Source organism: Equus quagga, unplaced genomic scaffold (genome assembly GCF_021613505.1).
Source record: "Equus quagga isolate Etosha38 unplaced genomic scaffold, UCLA_HA_Equagga_1.0 153_RagTag, whole genome shotgun sequence".
In the NCBI taxonomy this organism is placed as follows: Eukaryota; Metazoa; Chordata; class Mammalia; order Perissodactyla; family Equidae; genus Equus; species Equus quagga.
This window is the reverse complement of record NW_025796915.1, coordinates 2,617,595-2,644,799: the sequence shown is the minus strand read 5'-3', so window position 1 is coordinate 2,644,799 and position 27,205 is coordinate 2,617,595. Positions and strand designations below refer to the sequence as shown.

At 51.1% G+C, this 27,205-nt stretch overlaps 1 protein-coding gene across 1 annotated transcript; it reads right to left on the bottom strand.

Annotated features, from left to right (window-relative positions):
• Positions 1-704: 704 nt before the first annotated feature.
• Positions 705-13,330, bottom strand: LOC124233057 (cholesterol side-chain cleavage enzyme, mitochondrial). Its single transcript, XM_046650108.1, has 9 exons — positions 12,978-13,330; positions 9,469-9,624; positions 7,621-7,820; positions 6,421-6,624; positions 5,504-5,661; positions 2,547-2,713; positions 2,181-2,259; positions 1,509-1,706; positions 705-1,049 (listed from the first exon to the last, which is right to left on the bottom strand). Exons 1-9 carry the CDS (start codon positions 13,244-13,246, stop codon positions 918-920), a joined length of 1,563 nt encoding a protein of 520 aa, XP_046506064.1. The 5' UTR covers positions 13,247-13,330; the 3' UTR covers positions 705-917.
• Between the last annotated feature and the right edge of the window lie 13,875 nt (positions 13,331-27,205).

Genomic DNA, 27,205 nt, shown 5'->3' with positions numbered 1-27,205 from the left:
CCAGGAAGGACCAGGCACCTGATTGAGACAGGAGTTATGGGGCTCAGAGGGGATTAAGGGGGCTTAAATTGGGATGGGTGTGAGGTAGCCAAATAACACACCAGAGACTCTGCCGCAGTCTCCCTGCCTCCTGCCCAGAGCCTGGACAAGGGGGTATCTCCCCTGGGGCAGGAAGCTGAGGACTGGGGAATCCCAGAGAGAAGGGTCCGGCAGGGTGGAGGAAGCATGCTGGCCTCTCGTCCCTGGGTCAGCCACCTCATACCAGCCCCTTACCCACAGGCCTCCGCCCTGGCGGTGCCCAAGACTCTGGCTGGACCTTGGCAGGAAGTCCTCCTGACCCCACAGGGAACTCCCTGCATGAGCCTCACCCCTGATAGGTGGGCCTGCCCAAAAGCCAAGACTGGCCCACCCCTCGCAGGCCGCCCTGTTCTCTCAGCAGAACCCGCCAGGTCCTCTGTCCCTCCACCTGCTGCCTGCTGCACGGTGGCAGTGGCCCCCCTGCTCTGCCTCACCCCCAGCCCCAGCAGCGGGGAGGTCCAGGCTACTGGCTCCGAAGCTGCTGTCGGGCGTGGGGGTCCCAGCAGAAATGGCTTCAATACGACTGCCTCGGGTCCCCCGTGCATGCTCAGATCCCTTGTTGACGCGGCTCAGGGAGCATCTCCACAGGGGCAGTGGAGACCATAGAGGTCAGATGGAAATGAAGATGCTTCACAAAGTTCAGCCGTTTATTGCCGTCATGGGGTGAGCAAAGAGGGGGAAGGGGGGAACGCCTCAGCTGAGTGGGGCAGTTGACCACTGAGGGCCAACTCCACCCGTCAGAGCGGGTCAGAAAGGAGCAGGGAAGAGGGACTGAGGACTGAGGTCACGGACACCTCCACAGGCCCCACCCTCCGGGCCTTCCCACACCACCTCTCTGATCACGCGTGGGGTGGGGCCCGGGTGATGGGCCAGAAGGTGAAGGAGATGGGCTTTTCAGGTATCAGGATGAGGCCGAATGTGCTGTCCACGTCATTGAGATGTTGGATTTCAACTCTGAAGTTCTCCAGAATCTGAGAAAGGGGGATGTGGGCTTAGGGGAGAGGCAGGGAGGGTCTGTGCCCCCTGGGCCAGGCTCCCTCAGCTGGAGGCCAGGCCTGTGATCTGAGGAGCTCCCAGAGGTCCCGCCAGCTCCTGTGTAGCCTGCACGGTGCCTGAAAACATACCTGAGTGCTTGGTCCCCTTGCTTCAGGCTTTCACTTTAGTGTCTACAGAAACTTATCCCGCCGCACCCCATCCCATCACCACTGTTGGGGAGCAGACGGCCGGGGGCACCAATGGGTGGTGAGCAGATTAGCCCCAAAGAGGAGGCAGCAGAGAATTGTGGGGGAGGGGGAGGGCAAGTACCAGGAGACAGATGTCCCCAGGCCTGCCCTCCCTGGGCTCTGGACAGAGATGGGCGTAGGAGAGTCGGTGCCTTCATTAGGGCCAGGGCCAGCCCAGGTGCCCAGATGTCCCTAGGCTAGACTCACATGGATGAGGAAGAGGGTCATCTCCAGTTCGGCAATCCGCCGGCCCAAACACTGCCGCACACCCCAGCCAAAGCCCAGGTTCCGGAAGTGGGTGAGGTCCTTGTTTTTATCCAGCCATCGGGTCGGGTCAAAACGGCGCGGATTGGAGAAGAAGGTGGGGTCTTGGCCCATGGCATAGATGGACACCTGCACCAGTGTCTGTGGACAAGGTAAGCAGAGGCCTGAGTAGGCCTCACCTCCTCACAGCCCAGAGCATAACCCAACTTCCCCACTCCCACTCCCCAGCCTGGCTGCCTAGCTATCCAGCACAGGCCATGGCCTACCCCTTCCTGAGCCTCACCCATCAACTGGGCATGACTGAGGCCGGGGATGGCCCAAGGAACTCTCCTGCTCTTTCCTCAGCCCCAGAGGGCCCCAAAAGACCCAGGAAGCCCATGGGGTCTCCCTCCTTTCACTGGGCTCCAGCCACATTCCAGAGACCATCACCTACTGTGCCCACCACCCCTGTCCTTCATTCACACTTGGACCGCTGCTGCCGAAGACCCAACCAGTCAGCTCCAGGGAGAAAGGCAGGACAGAAAGGTACCCCACTGCCACCACTCCATGCAGTTGCAGTCTGCCCCCAGCCGCCTCTGTCTGCCTGACAGCCGACGGCCCCCCTGCTGTACCCACCTTGGCAGGAATCATGTAATCTCGAATAACCAAGTCGTTTTGGGGGTATCTCTGCACAGTCACGGCGATGGGGTGGAGTCTGCCAGAGGAAGGCATTCAGAAGCTGATGCCCTGAGGCCTAGACAAGGCCCCCACACCCAGCATGGCCTCTCAGCCCCAGCCGCAACGCCCTGCGGGAATCTGGAGGCAGAACCTGCCTTCTATTTCCTCCCCCCTATTCCCAGCTGCCTCCTCCAGACTTCTCACTTCCTGCTACCAGTCTCCTCCATCAGCCCACCCTTGGAACCCTGTCCCCAGCCACCACCCTGGCCCTGCCCAGGGATCTTGGGGGTGGGGTGGGGCAGGCGTGGCTGGGCAGTGGCTTGCCTCAGGGTCTCCTTGATGCTGGCTTTGAGCAGTGGGACCATCTGCACCATCATGCTCGTGTCTCCCTGGGCCTGACGCCGGGCAGCCAGGACTTCCTCCCGCAGCATCTCCTGTACCCTTAGGTTGCGTGCTATCTCGTACAGGTGCCACTGCAGCGTCATGGACGTCTGGCAGGCAGTGTGGGAGTGCAGAAGACCAGGAGGGCCTGTCACTCCTGGGGTACCTAGACCCATGCTAAATTTTCATTTCCAAGAACCTCTCCCCACCCTCATCCCAGTAGCCAGAGACTACCATCCACGAAAACAAAACACAATTCAAAAGGCGACTGTCCAAGAAGCCTTTCTCGCTGCCCAGCCAGGAAGTTTTGGGGCAGCACTTGTCCCTCATGTCACCAGAGCCCACCCATCTCCCCAGCCAGTAGAGGGTCACCTACACAGCCAAAGCCGCCTTCCAAAGGACTCCAGAGGCTTTTAGAGGCCAGATGGTACTTCCGTAACGTTTGCGTTCCTGAATGTCTGCCATTCCTTTTGAGCAACCAGCCCTCTCCCCCGTAGAACTTCCCTAAACCTTAGCATGAGCCCATCGCAGCATAGCATAAGGTGAGGCACAAAGATGCTGAAGCCAGAACAGCCAGACCTGTTTTCCATCAGTGTTGCAATTAGCATGTGGCATACACTGAGACTAACCAGGTAATCTTGGTATCAGCCAGAAGGCGTGACCCTTAGCCCGGGACAGAGGTGTGAGTGACCCCCATCGAGCTTCACAGTCCCCGATTCCTCAGTGTTGGGGCCCCAGCTAGAGCAGCCCTCCCTTTGAGGGCTGGGACACAGGTTGCTGACACATCTCACCAAGGATCACATTTGCGTCCAAGACGCTTGGATGCTCTCCTTCTTCCTCCCAGCAGAAGCAATCACGAGAAAATGCCATCCAGTCACTTCCCAGCTTGAAATCCTTGCCTGGCTCACCAGAGCCCCCAGGTCAAGTCCAGAGGCTCTGGCCTGACCCACAGACCCCCCAACACTTGCCTCCTGCTCCCAGCCCCACCACCACCTCTCTCCAACATGCACCTAACGCTCTAGCTACACTGAGCTACACACAGCTCCTGAAGCCCAGAAATCTGCTTACGCTGTCTCTTCTTCCTAGAGTTCCCTTCCCCTGCCTACTACTCCTTCTGCAAGGCTGGGATCAAATATGTGTATTTGTCTCACTACCTCCAAGGCCTGACAGAGTGGGTGTTCAGGAGATATTTGTTTAATAAGATAGTCCACTAAGTTACTAGCTGTGTGACCTTGACCAAGTTACTTAACCTCACTGTGCCCCAGTTTCCTCATCTGAAAAAGGGGGGCAATAGTAACATACCTCATAGTGTTGTTTGTGAATACTAAATGAGTTAACACATGTGAAAAACTTAGGACCTTGCCTGCCATATAGTACATTATTAACAAATGTTACCTAATAATAATAGCTGCTTTGGTACAGGTGAGCATTTTTGGAGAGCTCTTCTACATAACTGACAATGAACTATGTTTAAAATTGCTCACAGGCTCCATGTGCAGCATGTCACAGGGACCAGAGCTCCTCCATTAGCACACAATGTAAATATGACACCTGGGAAAGAAAGGTATTGAGCCGGGGGCTGCCACACGCTTCTCCCTAGTCCTGAAATGTTCCTTCTCCTGTCTCCTCCTGGCAACAGCCTTCAAGACACAAGCTGAATGTCAGCTCCTCTGTGGAGGGCTCTCTGTGCCCTGCAAGGGCACACTAGTCCCTCCCCTCTGCTCAGCACTGTCAGTGCCTGGTCCGTGCCTGGTCGTCCAGCCCTGTAGCACGGCATGGTGGGTCATCTGGCACATGTTGCCCCCCGGTCATGGCTGAATTGTGCCCCACCCCCTAAATTCATATTCTGAAGTCCTAACCCCTAGTAACTCACAATGTGACTGTGTTTGGAGAGAGGGCCTTTAAAGAGGTGATGAAGGTAAAATGAGGTCATAGGAGTGGGCTCTAATCCCACAGGGCTGGTGTCCTTATCTGAAGAGGAGCTTAGCACACAGACACACACAGAGGGAAGACCATGTGAAGACAGAGGGAGAAGACGGCCGTCCACAAGCCAAGGAGAGGGGCCTCAGAAGAAACCAACCTTACTGACACTTTGATCTCGGACTTCTAGCTCCAGAACTGTGAGAAAATAAATTTCTGTTGTTTAAGGCCCCCAGTGTGTGGTGCTTCATTACGCAGCCCCAGCAAAGTCACACAGTCTTTCTGTCTGAGCCATTTTGGGCATTGAGGTCTGTTGTACTCATCCTTATAGTCTCAGTGCCTTCATAACTAATAATCAATAAACACTAAATAACTAACCCTCACTATCACAGTAGCATGGGGAAGTGTAAGATATTGGAAAAAGGAATGGTACACAGGACAGAGAAGTTTTGACGTTCAGGAAGAGAAGCTTCTGAGGTATCACACTGGCTGTGGAAAGGGCATGAGGGAGACACCACAGAAGATGGCTTCTGGCATCAGGGGCACCGTGGGGGGCTGAGGTCTGGAGCCAGAGGATGGAAGACAGAATGAAAGCCCCTGGAGGGCAGAGCCCAGGGCAAATTCCACTGGCTCCCAGCTTTGCTGAGGTCCTGCCCGCCTTCCTGAATCAAGTGAGCTGTGTCCCCCACCCCTGACTGGAGGGTATCCCCCTTAAAGACCCCATGCAGAACCTGGGCTCGCCACCCGCGCCTAGTCGCTCCTTTCTCACAGGCAAAGCAAAAATGGCGGGTCAGCCTCAAGGCATGCTCCCTGGGTGACCTGACTTGACCTCACCTTTCGTGGAGATTAGTTTCTAAGAAATGGAGGCAGGAGAGGGAGCTCTACCCCACATGGGCAGGTTTTCGAACAGCGAGGCAGGCTGGTGCGGAAGGGGCACAGGAGCACAGGTAGGGACAGGCTTTCCCCCTCAGCCACCTCACCGTGTCCACGCCCCCCGCCAGCATCTCGGTAACGTTGGCCTGGACGTCCTTAAAGGGCAGCTTGTTGCTTGCTAGGAGGCGGTAGAAGATGCCTGGATAACTGTCGAAGTGTCTTTTCTGTTTCAGGTCCTGGTAGAATTTCTCGGTGTATTGTTCAGCTGTGGGGCAGGAGGAAGGGGAAAGAGTGAGGGCTCTGCAGGTGGGAGGGAAGGAGCGTGACCCTTGGTGAGAGGTTGTACCAAGGGTGTGGGGATTCAGGACCCCTCGGCTTTCTAGGCTGCCACTTTACTGAGCACATACTCTGCTAAGTGCTTCTTATCTTCCGTTTAGTTCTTGACCACAGCTGTATGGGATAAGTGATATCCTCCCGATCTTACAGCTTAGGAGACAGAAGCCCGGAGAGGGTAGAGACTTGCACAAGGTCATGTGGGTGTCAGGGGCAGAGTCTGGATTTGGCTCCAGGTCTGACATAGCCACCACACTCCCATCAGTCCTCCTCACGCTGCCTTACCAATCTCTCTCACCAAAGTCCTACTCTGTCACCAGGCACAGCCATGTCTGAAACACTGGTCCTTAACCCTCTGGGGATCAGGGGCTCCTTGGAAGAATATGATGGAATTTGATCCTCTTTCTCCAGAAAAATCTAATCATTCCCAATAGCTGGCCTTCAGCCCACCATTTCCAGGGGTTCCAGGGCCTTCCTCACACCCATCCCTTCCCACCATGGGCTGCGTTTCCTACATGGCAAGTCAGTGCTCACTGACATAACTTGGGACAAAGAGGCAGGCTGAGGCCTGGGGCTTCCAGCTGTCTCTCTCTCTCTACCCTCAGCCCCCCGCAGGGCTGGTGTTCCACCCTCTGAGGTACACAGTGCTCTCCTGGCCCCCAGACTTGGCTGCCCAGGGTACAGCCCTCACCTTTACTAAAAACTGTGTCCCATGCGGCCACATGGTCTCTCCAGGTCTTGGTCCTGAACAGACGGAACAGGTCTGGGGGGAGGCTGAGCATGGGGACGCTGGTGTGGAACATCTTGTAGACGGCATCAATGAAGCGCTGGGCCTCAGGGTCCACTATCTCGTCCAGCATCCCCAGGCGCTCCCCAAATATGACGTTGGTGATGGCTGCATGGGGAGGCAGAGGCTGAGGAGCCCCTCCCAACCCAGCCCTCTGAGAGCCACAGCTCCCAGCCCCGCCCTACACCCGTAGGATCTGTGCCCAACCTCATTTCTTCAGTAAAGAAACTGAGGCCTGAGTCCCAAGGGGCTGAAACTGCTGGGCTGAGGAGAACTGCCCTCTGGCAACCACTCAGGTCCTGCAGAGGAGCATGTGGAAGACCCTGAAAAGGGATCCCTTGGGTGGGAAGCATAGCCTCCAGCAGAGCTGGGAGAGGACACAGGCTGCCTCCCCTTCCACCAGCATCCCAAGCAGCCTCTGGGCTTTCCTCAGGGGAAGAGAGAGTTCTCATCTATCATTGACCAAACGGGCTAAATACTTCCTGTTACAGGTCAGATGGGAGACTGGCAGACTAAATCCCCAGTAAATGACCATCTTGGACCCACTGTGGCTGGACATAAAAAGTCACAACACCTCCAAGTTTTTCCCACATACTGGGTCAGAAATTTGAATGATGATTTCATACAACTCTGGGCATCCTAAATCTCCTGCACTGAACACATGATCCCCATCAAGCCACAGGGCCTTTGCATGTGCTGTCCCCTCCGGCTATACCACCCCACCTCCTTACCCCATCGGGATAACTCCAGACATCCTCAAATACCCAATTCAAATTAACCACCCAAACTACCCCTCCGCTCCCCGACCTCAGAGGGCTATGTCCCAGGAAAGGGAGATGTGTGGAATGAAGGGCTGAGCCAAGCTCTGGGTTTTGGAGATTAGTGACAATGGGGACCTACGTTTTGGAGACCCTTGCCCCCACAGCATGAATGCCAGATGAGAGTGTGCAGCTCCTCCCAGGTAGCTGATGGTGGAGAATGTTTCCAGCAGCTCATGCCACAAGCCAATCCTGATAGTTCTTCAGGGTCCATGTTAGGTCTCATTGTGGGACTCTGAGTTCTCCCACCCCTAGGACCTTGGCCAAGTAGGTGCAAGCCCCTTACACTCGAAGGCGAAGCGAAACAGGTCTTCAATGATGGGACCTGAGAACTTTCCGGAGCCCTGCTGCTCCATGCGCCTGTGCAGGAGGCTGACGAAGTCCTGCGACACCGGGTCCAGCAGGGGAATGAAGTTCTTTATGGACTCTAGAGCCATCACCTCCGGGTTCAGAGCTAGCCGGTCTTTCTTCCAGGCGTCTGAGCTCCTGAGAAAACATGGGCCCTCGGGCCCTCATGGTCACAAACCCCAGGCCTGGCAAACACAGGGCTGCCTCGGCCCTCCCAGGAGGCAGAGCCGCAGCTCAGAGTCTAGCACCCACGTCCACTCCTGCCCCCACCTGCTCCCAACACCCTCTGCCTCTCACCTCCTCCCAGCTTCTGCCTGGCCCGGGGGAGGAGACAGGGAGAAAGAAGGTGAAGGAGAGCAAAACCCCGCGAAACTCCCACCTCCCTCCACTCCCTGTGCTGCTGCCGCGAGCCGAGAACTCATATCCTCAGAGTCTGAAGTGACATTCAAGCCTCTGGTCTTTCCCTGGGCTGCAGACATGCCTTCCCCACCTTGTCCCCTTCCTCCTGGCTGATGCTCTCCTCCTGCCATTCAAGGCCCCTCTCTGTCACCTTCTCTGAGCCCTGCACAGACACAGTTGACCAGTCTCTCCCCCTGTGCACTTTGCTCACTTTGGTGGGGGAGCTCAAGTACTCAGAATTGGGTTAACAACAAACCTCAGCTTGCGGCCCATTATTGAAAATAGATCCATGCAAAGCCCTCTTTGTAGTTTTGGGGCTTTGTTTGTTTATAAGAATGTTGTTAGAAACTCACCACCCAACGAGAAAACTAGGAACTTGACAGGAGCTTGCTGTGCCCACCTGCTCCGCGCCCCACAGCCTGCCTCCCCAGCGAGGGGACTGCCAACCTGATCCCCTTGCTTACTTTTGTATATAGCTGTATCTGATCTACATACATTTCTAAAACATACTTTTAGAAAATATACTTGTTTTCAACTTCTTATAAAAGTTGTCATGATTTGCTTTTTCCACTCAGTTTTATATTTCTAAGTCTCATCTGTAGAGCTGTGGGTCACTGAGTCCGATCATTTTGACTGGTGTGTGCCACCGCTCACTCATTTGCGCTCCTGTTGGGCATTTAGGTGGTTTCCTGGTTTTTGCTATTGTGAAAAGCTCTGCTGCAAACATGCCAGTACAGGGCCCCTGGGGCAATGGATAGTCTTGGGAGTTTATCCCAGAGGGCAGAACTGCTGTGTCATATGTGTGAATATTCAGCTGCAGGAGGTGATACTCAATCATCTTCCAAAGTGGTGGCACCAGTTTTCCCTCCCACCAGCAATCTACGAGAGTTCTAGTTGCTCCATATCCTCACCAGCACTTGATAGTGTCACATTGTAAATTTTTGATGAGTAATTTGGTAGAAAACGGTACCCATTACACTTAAATACACTGATTCGTCCATGTTTCTCACTGCCTCTTTACACTGTGAGGGGCCCTGGCCTAATTGTCACTGTACTCCCTCAGCCTAGCACAAGGACTGGCACATGGCAGGTCCCCAGTTAGGTCAGACTCCGTTGATGAAGCAGTCAATGAGAACTTTGCAGGGTCTTTACTTCCTCACTAATGTTTTCAGCCTGGCCATTTCCCTGAGGTTGGCAGGGCAGTTCACCATCGCTGTCATCTGTTTTACGGAGGCAGGAGGATGATGGGGGTTTGCCCATAGGCCCCAGCTAGAACGGGCAAGGTAAGCACGGTCCCAGCCCCTCACTGGGACCAGAGCCCCAGCCTCTGCCTGCCACAGCTGCCCACTGTCTCCCTCCAGCCCTTGGGAGATGGCCCAGGACTCACTTAAACAGGACCCCAACAGGTTTCTGAAAATACTGGTGATAGGCGGTCCAGGGTGGGATGAGAAATCGTTCCGGATAGGGACCCTCGAACTTAAAGAGAAGAGCCACATCTTCAGGGTCCACGATATAAACTGACTCCACGTTGCCAAGCTTCTCCCTGGAAGGGCAGAGGAGAGGGGCTATGACGTAAGGACTCGAGGAGAGCCATGCAGACCCTGGACAGTCAGGATCCAGGGCTCAGCTCAACTGTAAGCGCCTCATGGCCGAGAGCACAGAGCAGACGGGCTGGGAGTGGATCCCCACTCCACAACCTCCTTGCTGTGTGACCCGAGGCAAAGCTGTCCCCCCTGCTGAGTCTGTTTCCTCTTTTATAAAATGGAGATAAATACAGTGCTGAAGGATAAGATGATATGAAGTCTATGGACAGGACTCCTGTTAGGCATTCTATGACTAACACCTTTATGCTCTTCTTATCATCACAGTGGTTGCTGCCCTACCACAGCACGCCCCCCAGAAGCAGGGCCACCCCACCAGGGCCTTCCATGGACCGTCAGGTCCTCCGTCTGTCCCACGCTCGTTCTTCCTGTACGTCCACACCCTCAGCACCCTCCGCGCTCTCGCCCACCCCAGAGCTCAGACACGTGGCCTCTTCACATCACCACTGGAGCGGCCCTGTGCTGGAGCGACTCCATGTACATTGCTAGGCGGACCATACACTAAGCCAGTCAATCACTTCTAGGCTCTAGGATTGAAATTCTGGGAGTGGCCACCCTGGCCCTCAAGGGTCAGGCATTGACAAAGCACATTTTCTCTGTTAAAATAAAACCATGGTCAAACAGACCCTAAGGATAGATCTGCCTCACAAACACTCTGCAGGTCATCTCTGTAAACAACAGCCAGTAGGAAACAACAGAAAATTCCACTGCTCCCTTGCATCGCCTTTTGCATAAGAAAGTTAATCCAAGACACACTTTGAGGTAAAATATCATAACATACAGGTACAAGCTAAGTTCTCTCTCCCTCCCTCCCTCCCTCCGTTCCTCCCCTTATTCCTTCCTCTCAGAAGAGGAGGGGGAGGAGAGGAATGGGGAAGAGGAGGAGGGGGGAGGGGAGGTTGGGGGTGGGGAGAGATCTTGCTTTAACTGCTGGCCCATAAGCCTGGGTCTACCTTCCCTCATGAGTTTCCTGGGCCTCCGTCCCCCACCTCCCAGAAAACCCTCTCAGTGTTTTTCCAGCCACCACGTGTCCTCACACCGCTAACTCCATATCCTTACCCCAGCCCAGCAAAGTCCTTGAACTGCTATTATTATTATCAATTTTCCTTCTGGGAATCTAGCCCAAGGCAATGATCCAACATCAGACAGTGATGCCCGATGGATAAGGATGCGTATCACAGCATCGTGTCTATAGCAAAATGACCCAGAGTGAGCTAAATGTCCACTTTAAAGGCCTGGCTAAAAAAATATTGCTATCTGTACTATGGACTACTATGCTGCCTTTTTAAATTGTATTAAAGAGAGAAAAGAGGAACAAAGTCCTTGATATATTGTTGTGGGACAACACCTAACAGCATATATAACATATTTGCCTTCTTTTTCTTTTTCCCCCCTGCTTTTTCTCCCCCAATCCCCCCAGTACATAGTTGTATATTTTCAGTTGTGGGTCCTCCTAGCTGTGGCATGTGGCATGTCACCTCAATGTGGCCTGATGAGCAGTGCCGTGTCCGCGCCCAGGATCCAAACCAGTGAAACCCTGGGCCACCAAAGGCGGAGCGCGCGAACTTAACCACTTGGCCACAGGGCCACCCCCCTCTATTTGCATTCTTAACAGCACATAAATATTATCAAAATTGAGATTGCATCTGATTTCAATTTTTCATTTGTGCTTGTCTATATTTTCTAAATTGTTCTATAAAGAACAGGAACAGCCTTTGTATTACTAAAAAACCCCATGAAAGTTATATTTTAAATTCCTCACTTTTAATCAGAAGTTTATCATTTCCAGGCTATAAGTTAGAATATAATGGTGACACAGCAACTGGAAGTCAGACATATGGGGTTTCAACCCTGACTTTGCCCTGATGAGCTGTGTGAACTTGGCAAGACCCTTCTCCTTCCTGGGCCTCAGTTTCCCTGTCTGTACTGTGGGGATGATAATATCAACTTCAAGGCTCAGATAATAGTGTCTCAGAAAACAGAAAGGGGCTTGACAAAATAAGGAGTTCCTACTGGGGGGACAGGAAGCAGGGAAGGAGGAGGAGGGGAGGAAGCAGGGAATAAAGAGAGCTTTCTGGGCTGGCCCTGTGGCATAGTGGTTAAGTTCACGTGCTCAGCTTCAGAGGCCCAGGATTCATGGTTCGGATCCTGGGCGCAGACCTATGCACGGCTCATCAAGCCATACTGTGGCAATGTCCCACATAGAAGAACTAGAATGACCTGCAACTAGGACATTCAACTATGTACTGGACTTTGGGGAGAAAAAAAAAAAAAGAGGAAGATTGGCAACAGATGTTAGCTCAGAGCCAATCCTCAAAAAAACAAAAAGTTGTTTGTTTTTTTTTTAAAGAGAGTTTTCTGTGAAATGAGGTTGGAGATAGAGGCACTGACAGGCCTAGCAGAGATAGAGACACAGACAGAGACGGGGGTGTAGGGAGGTGGTGGGCAGGAGGGGGTGGAGGATTGGGACAGGATAGGGGACTCAGAGCAGCCACCTCCCAAGCCTGGCACTCAGCCTGGGGGTTCTCCTTGTCTCCACCCAGCTGTAAAAAAGGCACTTTAGACTTCAAAGGGGCTGTGGGAGAGGGAGGAAGTGACTCCGAGGAGTGAGCAGCTGGACCCTACACAAACAAGCCTGCCCTCCCACCACCACCCCACCCGTCAAGCCAGCCAACATGTCACATGATGCCCTTTGCCCCTCCTGATCCTTCACTTAAAGTAAAAGGCACTGTCCCTCCTGGTGTCCACTCCTTGCCCCCAGTCACTACCTCCACCATCTCCCATCCCCCTCAACTGTGCTCTCAGAAAAGAACCCAGGTGTGGCTTGAAGCCCACCCACCTTAGAACCTGCTAAACCAGAACAAGCAGGGCAGAGGGGGAAGGCCAGCACCCCAGCAGGACAGGGATCCAGGTGGGGGACCAGGGCAAGAATCCTAACCCCTCTGAGCTTCAGGCTCCTCTACCAATGGGGCTGATGAACTTACCTTCCGAGGTGTCCTGAGGATGATGGACGTAGGAAGGCAGTTAACAGGGCTTGTTCTCCTACCACCCCCCTATACAGTTTCAAAGGGTGTAGGACCTGGGGAGGGGTGAGGGCTCAGCGCTAAGAACTGAACCGAACCCCCATTCTGGAAGCCTTATCCCTCCTCCTGCCACATCCCAGGCATGGAGAAATGAAATCATGGTGAACAAGGGCCTGGAACGGGAGAGCAGGCCATTTGGGGAGGGGAACGCTGTAGGGCTGCCTAGACCCCCTGCCCCCTCTCCTGCCAGCCCCACCCTCTGCCAGGCTTACCTGTAAATGGGGCCATACTTCTGGAAATTCTGGAAGTGGTGATAGTGTAATTTCTTTGGGCCCTTCTCCCTCCAGAAATGGTAGAGGTTTAGCCAGCCATTGTCACCAGGGGAGGGGATCTCCTTGAAGGGGCGAGGGCTGTGACTGGACATGCCGGCTCCCTCTCCAGTGGGCACCCTGGGGTGCCCCGGGCCCTCCCGAGGAGCACTCAGGAGGGGCTGGCAGCCTTTGACCAAGACTGAGCGCAGAGGAAGCCCCCTGACCAGCATGCTGTCCCCACAACTGCCACTGTCCCTGTTCCCACTGCAGCAAGGGTGACTCTGGCTCTGGGCCCCTCGGCCCCAGCTTATAACCGCCCGCTCAAGGCTAAGCAGGAAGCTGACAAGGCAATCAGCCTCCCTCCTCCTCCTGCTGGCTGCGGTCCACCCACAGCCCCTCCCAGACACAGGGAACCAAGATTCAGTCTGGAATTTCTGCAGCCAGAGAGATTCCCCAAAGCCCAGGAGAGCCCTCTCTCTCCGTCCTGAGTGCCAGCCCCAGCAGGCCCCTGAGAGGGTACAAAAACGGTGCAAGTTTGCGCCTTCGCCTCTGCTGGGACCAACTGTTGACCCCTGCAGTGGGACCTAGCTGCTACAGACATGTGTGAGGATGTGCGGCCAGCCTGGGGTCGGGGGTAACGAGGGGCCCAGAAGGAGGTCGGAGCCATATTGCCGCTTTGGGGCAGCATACATCTTAGTTGCAGCCCTGCTATTTATCTTATACATATACGATTATAAACTGTTTTTGTATAGTTCTCTGATTTTTAAAGTTCTACTTTTTCTGCTTGCAAAAAAAATACCCTATATTTTCTGAAAATGTTGCAATTGGCAGGTGGCTATTATTATTTTTAAAGATACTACTATTTGTAAAAAATAAACTACAGTTTTAGTTTATTTGCTCACTGTAGAGCACTAAGAAAAGGACAAACAAGACAAATTACAATCTACTGAGTCTTTATTTTTTTTAATTTTTTTTTAAGATTGGCACCTGAGCTAACAACTTGCCAATTTTTTTTTTTTTTTTTTGCTTTTTCTCCCCAAATCCCCCCAGTAGATAGTTGTATATTTTAATTGTGGGTCCTTCTAGTTGTGGCATGTGGGACCCTGCCTCAACATGGCCTGATGAGCAGTGCCATGTCTGCGCCCAGGATCCAGACTGACGAAAACCTGGGCCATCGAAGTAGAGCGCGCAAACTTAACCACTTGGCCACGGGGCCGGCCCCTACTGAGTCTTTAATGTTGAGTGAAAGAAGCCAGACACAAAGGAGCACATACCATTGCATTCCGTTTTGACAAAGTTCAGGAATTAGCAGAATGAATTTATGCTGTTAGAAGTGGTTCTCTTGTGGATAACGACTGGGAGAGGACACGAGAGAACTTCTGGGGTGCTGGAAATGTTCTCTGTCTTGATCTATGTGTTAGCATATGTAAAACTTCACCAGAGCCATACCCTTGTGATTTTTGCATGCTATGGAATATAAGTTACCTCAATAAAACTGTTTTTTAAAAAATGTGTCTTTTTCCTATAAAAGACAATGGACATTTACAAAGAGGACACTGCTTCACTAAGGAGGAGTTAAACCCAAATCAAGTTTTGGTGCAGCTCCCCGCCTCAGATATGATGGGAGGAGAAGCAAGTCCTGACCTCACGGAGAGTGAACAGTCATGGCGGGCAGAGCATGGCTCCGCTGCCACAGCACAGAGAACAGGGTCGGATCACTGGGAGCCCTGGCCCTGAGAAGCTCTGTAGGGCACTGTATCTGGCAGGGAAGGGGCAGCAATTCACTCAGTGGATCCCAGCAAGGGTGACAGCAGCGCCATACCTGAACATCTGTCCTGCTGGCCCAGGCAGCTACCATCAATCGGACTCTCACTTTATGGGGCAGATAAATGTGGTCCTGGCTTTCATCAAAAACTGCTAGGCATCCAGGGTTGAGTTTCCCAGGCCAAAATGCCCACAGATTGCTTTTGCTTTTTTTTGAGACTCTCCATCTAATGACTCCACACCCTCTCAAGGCAAAAGCCAGAAACTCACTTTCCCAGCATCCCTTGCAACTGGGATGCACGCAGATAACTTGGGCTCCACCAATCATATGCCCCCTCATGAAATTTTGGTTGAGGAGATAGTGACATGATGATGTAGGCACCATGTGAAACCCATTCTGGTACATGAGGTGGCAGAGAACTCCAGCCTGCACCAGTCGCGGCACATGAGCCCTGTCAGGGTCAGTGGTGGCCACTAATGCAGCCCTGCGATGTGATGCAGACAATGTTCCTGACATCTTGGCATTCCAGCCTGATTATCTACCCTTCTGGAGATTTTGTGAACTATGTAGCATCCCTTGATAAATTCCTTCCCTGTGAAATATTAGCTACAGTGAATTCTGTTCTTGACAACTAAGAACTCTGAGTGACACAGCAGTAAACAACCAATTACATTGCTGAAAGTCCATCCTACTCCCACCTCACACATCGTTTGCACCTAAATTAATACAGCTAAATTGGATCACCTTGTACCATCCTACTTCTAATTTATGCCCCACAGACTTTACCTCATTAAGGGGACATTCTGGAAACCAAAGAGAGAAACTCTCAAGATAAAGTGGGGTTTGATGGAAAGAGAAGGGAAGAAAGGTTTGTTATGAGGAAGCTGTGGTTCCGCCACCCGGAGATAAACATAAACCCTGGCGAAAACATTTAATGTATTTCCTTCCAGCCCTTTTTCTAATCAGTTCTTTTCTGTTTTCTTCTTTCTTTCTTCTGAGTGGTTGAAGTTTTATTTATTTATTTTTACTTCAATGTCCATGCGGGCGGTTTTACATTTCAGTTAGCTTTTGTATCAGTCAAGGTTTAACCAGAGAAGCAGAACTAGAAGGAGACATGTATTGAGATTTATTGCAAGGAATTGGCTTATGCAATTGTGGGGCTGGCTGGGCAAGTCTGAAATCCAGAGGGCAGCCATCAGGAGAGCGGGCTGGAACTCTCAGACACAAGCTTGTGCCTCAGTCCACAGGTGGAATGTCTTCTTCAGAGAAATCTTAGCTCTGCTCTTAAGACCTTTCAGTTGATTGAATCAGGCCCATCCAGCTTGTCTAGTATAATCTGTTTTACTTAAAGTCACCTGACGATGGACTTTAATCACTTCTAAACTGCCTTCATAGCAATACCTAGATTAGTGTTGGAATGACTGAGGACTGCAGCCTAGCTAAGCTGGCACGTAAACCTGACCATCACAGTGCTACCGACCCTGATATCAGTTTCCCTACATTAAACCCAGCATATATGGGGTTAAAACCAAAACACTCTTTCCCTGCTTACTCCCTGGCTTCCTGGCTCCAAAATCCACTATCCTCCATGGAGACAGACACCACCAAGGACAAGCACCTAGATTCATTATCTCCTCGCTGCAGAGATACAGGCTGGTGGGAAAGCTGCTGACCAGCAAGATCACGGCCTCCCTCCTCTCTGCAAGTAGTCTCAAGGCCAAAGACAGGCTGGTGGGAAAGCTCTGACCAGTAAGGCCGTACGCTCCCCCTCCCCTACCTAAAACCCCAAATAAAAACCCTTCCTTTTAGCTTTTCAGGGAGTTTGGGATTTCAGCATTAGCTGCCCTCTCTCCTTGCTCAGCGCTGTGCAATAATAAAATTCCTACTTTCTTCCACTACCCCAGGTGTCAGAGATTGGCTTGCTGTGCAACGGGTGAGTGAACTCACTTCAGGTTCGATACCACTACTAAGCTTCTAAGGAAAAATGGCAATCGTCTGCTCCAGTCCTCCTGACTCTTGATGCCGCTTTCCAGAGGGGAATGGAAATCCCTTCTCAACACAGTCAAGCCTATCAGGCTCCTCTCCCTCTCTGTTTCTTCTTAGGAGCATCCCTCTGGGGCCTTCCACCCACTCACTTTCCCCAGTCCATGCTGCTCACTTCTGAGCCCATGCACGACTGTCATCCAGGGAACTCCTCTCAGCCTCATCTTGGAAATTTCCTTTTTCTTGCTCCTCTTCCTGGATCCCATGTCTCTCCTGTTTTCAGTGTCTTCCTTAGAAAGAGTACATGAAAGGTAAAATCTTGAGACTTTGCTTATCTGACAATGCCTTTATTCTGCCCTCACACTTGATGGAGAGTTTAGCTGGATATAGAATTCTAGGTTGAAAATAAATTACAATTTTTAAAAATAATTTTGAAAGCAGAGCCCCATGGTCTCCGCTTCTGGAACTGCTGCTGAGATGTCCAATGCTGTTCTGACTCCTGAGCCCTCACATTTGTCCCTTTTATTCCCCTCCCATCACACATAGGACCTTCTCTTTATTTTGGCTGCTTTGAATTTCACAAGACATCCAGTCCTGAGGCTGAATGCTTGGTAAACCCTTTTAATCTGGAAACTCACATCCTCAAATTCCTGGATGTTTTCTTGTGTGACTTATTTCATAATTTCTCCCTTCCATTTTCTCTTTTCTCTATTGCTGGATCTCCTAGTATTCATATGTGAACCTGCCAGATTGACCTTTTATTTATTCTTTTCTTGTCTCTTACATGTTACATTTCTTTGTCTTTTATTCCACCTAATGAGAGATTCCCTACTTCAGCTTCCAACCTTTCTGTTGCAATTTTTATTTCCACTCTCCTTTATTTAGTTCCCTGGGGCCCTTTCCTGTCTCTGGACGTGGACACAATATGGACATGATATTCTCAAAACTCTGAAGATTTTGACCACAAGGCTGTTTTTCATGTTGGTTTTTTGTTGTTGTTGTTTTCAGTTTTCTTTTATGCTCTGAATTGCCTCTGTTTCCTCTGAGTTCTTCTTTCTGTTTGTTCCGATCCCTGACTCTCACGTTAGAAGTTTCCTCAAATGTCTCCTGTTTTTGGCAGTCCACTAGGAGTCTTGCCTGGACTCCAGATTTAAGAGTCAGGACCCAAAAGGCTGGCCAGTTTGGAGCATGCAAGCAGGGCTTGTCCAGCTGTGGCTTTGGGGCAAGGTCATCAAGGAGGATTCTGATAGATCCCCAATGTCCCTGAGGAAGAATCTTCTACGTTTTCAGTACGGGACCTCTCACTTATCTCGCTGTGGCTGGTGTTCCCAGGCCCAGAGCCTTCTTGGTTCAATGAATCCAGAAAGTAACCTCAACGTGTTGACCCAGAAGCCCTCCAGGTGTTCTGTGCACACAGCTATGGTCATCGTGTTCATACAATTTTATGTGCTGCTGCATTATCACCAAATTGTCATGAGCATTTCCTTTATTATTAGGTGCTCCTGAACCACCTCTGGGAAAAGCTGCATCACATTCTGTGAATGAGGTTATCTGTGCCTTATTCTTTTAAGTTCAAAACTCTGAGGTTCAGAGGTCACTTGGGTGGTTAGGTGGGGCCCGACTGTGTGGGGTAACAACGAAGGGGTGGGGGGTCAGGTGCATTTATTTATTCCCACACCTGCGGCATTTGACATCTCTATTCCAGGCACTGGGCTGTGATGGCGTAGCGGGGGGTCCAAGGAACACGCAGGCCCTGCCCTTGGGAAGGGCACAGTTTGGGGAGGCAGCAAGAAGGCCATGAGTCGGGGGATGGTAGAAGGATTCCAGCATCCAAGGGGAGGGATGAAGCGGGATCTGTGTGTGGGCTGAGCCTTGGTGGCCCCCTCAGTGGGAATGGGAGAAGGTGAGAATCTTGGAAAGAGATCAAAAGGAGAAGCACTTAGAGAAGGCACGAGAGAGCCCAGAGGACCGAGTTTCAAGAGGAGAGTGGAGAAGGCCATCAGACCGCACCGAGGGAGAGGCTGTGGGTCTGAGTCAGTCAGCGATGGCAGTTTTCATTCCTGTGAGTTACGGGCTGTTTGTGACCTGTACACTGAGCTGCTTTATGGAGGGCCGAATAAGGGCAGGGTTTGCCAAAATTAAGAATGACCATTCACAGCATGCTGGTTTCATGCCAATTTCCTCCTCTCCAAGGCAACCAGTTGAAGGATCAATTCCAGAGAACAAATGAGAAAAAGAGGAGATAATGAAACAGGGAGGAGTTACATCACAGCTTCGAATCAGACGGACTGAGTTGGCTATGGCTCTGCCTCCTGCCAGCCAGAGACCCTGAGTATTGTATGCATCTTCTCTGGGAGTGAGCGTCCACATCTGTCAAATGAGTTACCCGACAGGGTCCCTGGGAGTCAGAGAACACTGTCCTCGGAACCCTCCGCACAGGCCTTGCACTCCATGAATCGTGAGTGTGGACCTGCCCTTGGAGGAGCTGCGACAGGGAAGGAACCTGGACGGTACCTGGATGGGGCAGACAAGTCATGGTGCCTTTTACTTTCCTTCTTTGGGGCAAAATAAGGGAAACCTATGCAGGGAGAGAGCAGCAGAGGGAAAAGGAGAGGTCAGGTAGGAGACAGGGCCACGAGAACAGGTGAGGCCAGGCCAGAACCCAGGTAGAGAGGATTGAGGGGGTGAGGGCAAGGCCAGTGTGGACAGGACGGAGACCGGCTCCAGAGAAAGTTCTTTCTGGGTCACATTACGCATAGCAATGATGAGCAGGCCTCAGGAAGAGGGAGGGGAGAAACAGACTACAAGAAGGGAAAGGAATCTCTGGGCACTGTTTCTCCATCTGGGACTCTGCCCTTCCTTAACTGTGACCCTGCAAGAATGAAGAACACCGCCCCCAGTGAATAAGACATGACCTTGTCCAGCTGCCTGAAGCTTACCCCACAGGCCACCCCTAAACCTGTCTCATCCCAGCCTCCTGACTCATGGTTCCAGAATCCTCCACAGCCCTGTTCAACACACTGCCAATGGGGGCAAACCAGACCAGCTCCCAACAGACGTAGAGAGGTGTTCTCCCAGGCTACCTTCCTCCCAAGCGTCTGGATTCAGGAACGTTGAGAAGATCCTGGTTTTCTATTTCCACACCTGGGCAAGCCCCATAACTTTCCATGTCTATATCAATAGAATTTACTGAACGTTAACTCTGTGCAGGGATTTTACATGCATTATTCCACTTAATCTTCCCATGCGCCTTAAGAGGTAGGTTGTAATTTTTTCCTGTTTTACAGATGAGAAAACCAAGGTGTAAAGAGGATGGGTATTTGCCCAAAGTCACAGCACTAACCAGCAACACAGCTGGGATTCAAACTCAAGTGGTCTCTCTTCCCAGGCCTGGGTTCTCAGCTCCCTGACCATGCTGCTGAGAAGTGGGCCTGAGGACACTAAATGAGGGCAGTAACAACGTGATGAAACACCCTGCAGACTGTAGAGTGTTGACCGCATTGCCCTACACTGAGCTAGGTCTCACAGGCTGAGAGACCTGGAAAGGCCCTTAGGCATCATTTCTTAGGTCTTCCGTTATACAGATGGGAAGACTGAGGTCCAGAGAGGGGCAGAGACCTACCCTGGGTCACTAGAACAAAACAGGAGCAGAGGCAGGCCTGAAGCCAAGCATGGAGCCCCCCAAAAGGCCACAGGAGCCCAAGTCAAGAGTGGCCATTTGGGAGGCATGGCTGGCTCCTCCCTGCAGCCTGCCCTGTATGAGGATAGCCCAGCAACCACTGCAGACTTCCACAGAGCAGGCACCTAGCTGATGAGAGAGCGGAAGGCCAGAGGAGGCAGCAGAGGTGGGGACAAGGACTCCATCCCCCAGGCCTTGGAGGAACTTGAAGAAACAAAGGAATTTCACCTTGAACTCAAATCCTCATCATCTCTCCCCAGCTGGCCCTGATCTGAGGCCATGATTCAGCATGGCTGACTCAGATGGAGCCCTGAGTCCCTTGAACTGAGGTTTGTGGTCAGGCCACTCTGGACTCATTCCAAGATCTTGGCAAATCAGGCCACCACCCAACCCAGGATATCAGCTCCTCCCTGTCCACACACTGGCTCTCTGATCTACCTCCACAACCCCAGGCCACATCCCCAAACTCATCCTAGGCAAGGTAGATGCATCCACCACCTTCCCAGGCAACAAGGATGGATTATAACAGAGTTTCAACAAAACCATATCCCACTTGATAACAGTGTGTATGTCAGAAAGCACACACATGCCACTAGAACATTTCCTGACAACCAGCTACCCTATACCTTGTTTTACATTGGGCAATATGACTTCTCTCCTTTTTTTTTCAGAATCTTAACTGCTAGCAAATAAGGGATATATTTAAATACACACATAAGAGACAGAAAGTGGTGTGGAGGTTGCTTTGGCTGAGGGGATGATATCTACAGGGTGTGGAGTTTCTTTTTGGGATGACAATTGTGAAAATATTCAAGAACTGATTGCGGTAATGGTTGCACAACTCTGTGAATATACTGAAAACCATTGAATTGTACACTTTAAATGGGTGAATTGTGTGGTATGTGAATTATATCTAAATAAAGCTATTACCACACACACGGTGCACACCAGCTGACGTCCTCCTGACCCCTTCTGTTGTGTTTATCAGCCCAGAGACCACTGGTGATGGTGACAGCTGTCCCCATACAGCCACTTGACCCAGGACTCCCAATACTGTTGGATGACTTCCAACAAATTTAGAGTAGTAGTCTTTTTTAGCAAACAAAGAAACAAACAAATATATATACATATAATTTGCGTTTATCAGGGGTAGTTGTTGTTCTCCCCAGCGGAGTGACCGCTGCCCCATCCAGGCACAGACTTTCTGATAAAGAGACTTTGGAGGGAGTCTGTTTTGCCTCACTGATGACCTCCAGCCTGGAATGACATCGGCGGGGAAGGCCGTGTCTCCCAGGTAGCACTGGGACAATGAGCTTCCACAAAGAAAAGCTGTCAACTTGTTTTTCTTCACAGAATCTCAGAACCAAGGTGAAATTCATAAATTCCTGACTTAACGCCAGTTGGTTTGTTTTAGGTGGCCCCGCCTTCCTCCCTGGAAGGAGCCCTGATTGGCATGGCGTGGAAGACCTGCGGTCCTCTTCTGGGCAGCACCCCAACTTTGGTCAGCCCTCCGTACCTCCACCTCAGCCCATTTATCTCAGGGCACTGGCCCCCAGGAGTGGCCCAGGCCAGTGGTTATTGGCCTCATCCCACCCACTGGCCAGTCATTAGTTGAAGGAGAAGCCTGTGATTAGCCTGGGCCAACGAGACCAGGGGTTCGCTGGAAGCTTCTGGGAGAGAAGCTTCTTCACTTCTCTGAAAGAGCTTCTAGAAGCGTGTCATTCTCCTGGACAAGGCTGAATATGCTAGTTATCTATTGCTGCTTAACAAATTACCCCAAAGCTTAGTGGTTAAAACAACAAGTGTTTGTTTCTGTGAGCCGGGAGTCCACGAATAGCTTAGCTGGGTGGCTCTAACTCGGGGTTTCTCGTGAGAGGTTGCTGTCACCTGAGGTCTGGCCGGGTTGAGGATCAGCTTCCAGGCTCCCTGGATTACTGGCCCTCCTTCAAGACCTTTCAGTGGCTAGTGGCTGTGGGCAGGGGGACTCAGTTCTCCTTGGCTATTGATCAGAGGCCTCAGTTTCTCACCTCCTGGGCCTCTTCCAGGGCTGCCCGAGTGTCCTCACAACACCGCAGCTGGCTTTCCCCAGAGCGAGTGACCTGAGCGACAGCAGGCAGAAAGCTGCATTCTCTTTCATGCCCTGGTCTCTGAAGCTACAGCCACCTCTCCTTCTTCTGTTTGTTAGAAGTGAGTCACTAAGTCCAGCCCACACTCAAGGGGAAGGGAATTGGGCTCCACCTTTAAAGGAAGTGTCAAGGAATTTGTGGACATATTTTAATCCACTCTGAGGAAGCTGCAGTCCCAGAGATTTGGGGCAGCCATCTTGCAATTACAAAAGGGGAGCCAGTTTTTAGAAAGGTGTGAAGAAACCAGGCTCTTGATGCCACTGTAGAGACGCTGGGTTAAACCAGCCCTAAACTCGGCCTAATTTGAGACGTTCCAGTTACATGAGCCGAGGAATCCTCTTTATAGATTCAGCTAGTTTGAGTTAGGATTTCTGCTGCTTGGAATTGAATGTCCACCGATCCCCTTGTAGGAAGAAGATGACACAGTCACATGGTCCGATCTCTCATGGTGTATTAGAAGGGCAATCCCACCCACTGCCTGGCAGGGGATCCAGGACACTGCCCACCCACTCCCTGGGCTGCCCTGTGCAGAAGGGCCAGTGGGCTCCTACCTAAGTGACAATCAGCCTAGGAGCGCCTTCCATCTGATGAGGAGACTAGGTTAAGAAGAAACTCCAGGGCAGTCACACACCTGGCACTTTCTCCATTTGTTTCCCAGACAGAATGCTCAAACACTAGATTTTTGAGATCGAAACCAAACTCCAGGAGACTCATTACTTGGGTCCCAGCAACAAGATCTGGTCCATAGGCTCAGGCCTTGATGGGTCCTACACTACACCCTCCAAACCTCAAAAGATCATTCCAGATATGCCTCCCCACACCTTCAACCTCCAATGCAGACAGTTAAACACCCGTGTACATGTACAGTCTGACAAATACGTGGTCGAGTTTCAGATCCACCACCCCCCCGCCCCCCGCTGTGGGGCCCTTGCTGAATGCTCAGTTTCCTTGTCTGCTCATGGAAAAATTAGTACCCACCTCACCGGACTATTGCAGGAAGTAATGAACTCACATATTTCCTATATATATATATATATATATATATATATATATATATATATATATTATATATACATACGTATATTACATAATTTTTCCTCCCTTTCGCTCTGTTCCTGCCAGTGCCCAAACTGAAAGTTTCACCCTCTCAAAAGTGATAGAAAGTTAGGGTCCACTTTCACTGAGCCCTTCACGATGGGAAGATGACTCCTCTGACGGGTGAGGTTGGACAGTGAGCGGGCACGCCTGAGCCTTTCTGGCTCCCTCAGGAGGGCTGGCCGGTGCTTACAAAGCCAGAGTTCTCCCTCCCCCTCCTGCCTCCTGCATTCTGCAACTACCCTGTAGCTCTCAGAGCACAGGTAGTACACATTTAGATCCACCTAAAATGTTGCCTCTGAGCGAGAAGGTGATTATATATGACTGGGATCAGATTTGGATGGATAAACAGAAAATCCAAATCACAGGCTTACACGAGATAGGAACATACTCTCTCTCACATGAAGGGAGCCCAGAGCTGGGCAGTCCAGGACTAGCGTGTCGGTCCTATGGAGAACCCAGTCTCCGTCTTCCTGCCCCATGCATGCTAGCACTTGGTTTGCATCCCCATGACCATGTCATGGTCCAAGATGCTGCTAGAGCTCTAACCACGTTGCTGGCCAGAAGAAGGAGGAAGAACTAAAGAAGATAAAAAGGGTCATCCCTGCTGAGCCAGCTCCATTTAAGCAGCCTTTCTCAAGGTCCCACACAAGTCCAATCACATCTCATTGGCCAGAACTTAACTGCATGATTGCACCTAGCCACAGCGGAGATGGGAAATGCAGTCTTCATTTTGTTGCCAACACACCCAGCTAGCAGTTTTGGCCACAGTAAGTTAGGCCAAGTCAGGAAAGGATGGGAAGAAAGCCTGGTTCCTGGAAGGAAGGAAGCCCAAGAATAAAGCTGAAAATCAGACCCTGTCTGACATCTGAGTCTACTGCTCAACCACTGCAGAACTTGCAGGGAGCAGGAACGAGCCCGGAAACTCAGAGATCCCCAGCATCCAGCACAGTGCCTGGCACAGAACATGACCAGGACTTTCATTTCTGTGGTCGACACTTTGTGGGGTAATTCCCTATCTCATGATTACCGCCTCTTGTCTGGAGGCCCTAAAACAGAGGTGGATCCCAAGTAACTCTATACTCTGGCCACAGATGACAGTTCTACTTGAGTGTCAACTGACCCAGACTGGGCCATTTGTCCTTCCCAGAACCTTCTGAAGTTCATGTGAGGAAAGAGAAACAGTCTTTCTCCAGTGGCCAAGTGGGGAGATGTAAGGCTGTGTTCTGTCCCCTTGGAGACAGGAAGCCAACGGAGAGAAGTAAGCCTGAGCCAGAGGAACTCAGAGAAGAGCACACTGATCATAGCCAGCACCCGGTATCTGTTCCTGGAGCCCCGGAGGCCCAGCTACAATCCTGTCCTTCTGGTAAACCCCTAGTCTGTGTCACCCAGCTCCAGCTAGGTTTCTGTCACTTGACATCAAGAACTGTGACTACTCCAGTTACCTTTCCCTTTCCAATAGGGAAGAGCTTCCATGTTTATAACACATTTAATTATAGAATAGAATTAGTCAAAATTCTTTCAGTAGCAAGTGGCAGAAATCCAGCTCAAATTGGCTTAAACAAAAATAAATACATAAATAAATAAAAACTCATTGACATAAGTTTGAAAAGTCAGGGTAGAAGCTGGTGATCCAATGGTGTTTCAGGTTCTCATGCTCTCTTTGTAACTCTCTCCCTGTAACTCTCTCCCTGTCTCTTGATCTCTTTTCTCCCATGTTGCCTGTACCCTCCTGCAGCCACCTGCACACGGCAGAAAAGAAGCCGGGGCAGCTCCAGACTCCATGGTTCTGGCAATTCACCTGCCCAAAGGTAGAGGGACCCCCCTCTCCAGCATCCACAGATCTCACAGAGGAACTCTGATTGGCCAGCCTGGGTCACTTGCCCAGCCCTTAGTCCAATCACAGTAGACAGGACCACTATGCTAGGCCTGATAGGCAGGCCTGTGTCATCGTGCAGCCCTGCAGCTAGGGATCAGCAGGCTGTGTGGTTGAGGGAGCCTCAGGACCCACACAGGATGGGGGAAAGTAGTCTCCAAATGCAGGGAGGTGCTGGGCAGACCACAGACGTAATAATACAGTTTTGCACTGTGAAACAAGCAAAGGCTTTGAAGGCAGACAGACGGTTGTGGGTTCAAATCCTGGGTCAAACTGAGTGGTCCTGTGGCCTTGGGAGGGTTCCTTGACCCTTAATTTTTGCATCTTTAAAATAGGGATAATCATACCTGTGTGGACAGATTTTTGGGACCTCTCTCCCTGGTCTAACAGGCGAATCCAGCAAGCAAGCTGCACAGGCTTCATGTCAGTACAATAAAATCCATGCCGTGCTGTGAAGCAGCCGTGCAGGCCTCCTAAGCCAGTGTCAAAATGACCCTGTAACCCCTTGTCTCATGACTGAAGACGCCAGCTGGAGACATCGGCTACAGGGAAAGATAAAGGCTATCTAGCCCCTAAATCCACAGCTGCATTTCTTAGAGATTAAGGAAATCATTAATGTCCCTGGTCCTTGCGTCCCTCCACACAAAGATAACGTCAGCATTCCTGAACTTGTTTGATGTATAACCAAGGAATTCTTATGTTTCTTTAATGTATAATCTAGAGAAAAGCCCCGATGCACTCTATCCCTTTTGACATATTTGAAATCTAGTTGTGAGTTTTTTCTTTTCTTCTTCCCTGCACGTACACTGTGTTGTGAAAAAGATAAAAGCTGCACGTAACCTCACAGCCCTCGGAGCAGTTCCATCAGAGCGCTCTGTTGAACTGTTTTCCCAGAGTTCAAACTCCTGATTATTGAATAAACTCCTTCACTGATATCACCCAGAGGATTTATTTCAGACGACACCTGCTTTTCAGGATTGTTGCAAGGATTGAGTAAGATAATAAAGCGCTTAGAAAATGTGTAGGTTCTCAAAATAGCCCACCTAACTTCACTGCACTTAACACCACCCTTTTGTAGGCCAGCTTCAGGTATGGATACCATACACGCAAACCACGTGTTTCTTTTCACATGCACAACTCCAGGCTCAGGACCCACACCTCTCACTAAGCGAACTGTGCTCCCGCCCCTACTCTGTTCCGTCCTCAGGGTGAGTTTCTTCTATGCTCTCATCCTGACCATACGAGCTTAAAGAGTCTGGGGGCAGCAGGGGCAGGGGACCTAGAGGCCTTTGGAGAGAAACCAGCCTTGGAGACAGGCCCCAAGGTTGTGGCATCTCCAACTTTAAGTAGCAGAATGTGACTCTTAGAACGTTTTTTAAATTAAATTAACACAAAATTCCTTTTACTGTTCACTACTCTTCCCTTTCTTTCGTTCTTTTTTTTTTTTTTTTTGGCCTTGGGAGGGGTGGTGTGGCCATTTGAGGGTCAGGAGACCTTCCCAGGAAGGAATGACCTCTGTCCTCCTTGCCCAGGCTAGCCCACAAAGCCAGAGTTTATAAAGACTGAGCGTTCCTGTCCTGGAGGAAAGGGGACCCGGCTTTGGGAACTGCTTCTTTTAACGGGTCCTGGGCTGTTCCTTCCAGCCAGAGAGAGTGAAATGAAGGA

Excerpts from the sequence above, each read along its gene's own strand:
- LOC124233057 (XM_046650108.1), bottom strand. The coding sequence starts at position 13,246 with ATGCTGGTCAGGGGGCTTCCTCTGCGCTCAGTCTTGGTCAAAGGCTGC. Across the intron at positions 7,821-9,468 it reads CCTGTTGGGGTCCTGTTTAA|GAGCTCAGACGCCTGGAAGA; the intron begins GTGAGTCCTGGG and ends ATGTTTTCTCAG. Across the intron at positions 2,714-5,503 it reads TGGCGGGGGGCGTGGACACG|ACGTCCATGACGCTGCAGTG; the intron begins GTGAGGTGGCTG and ends ACTGCCTGCCAG.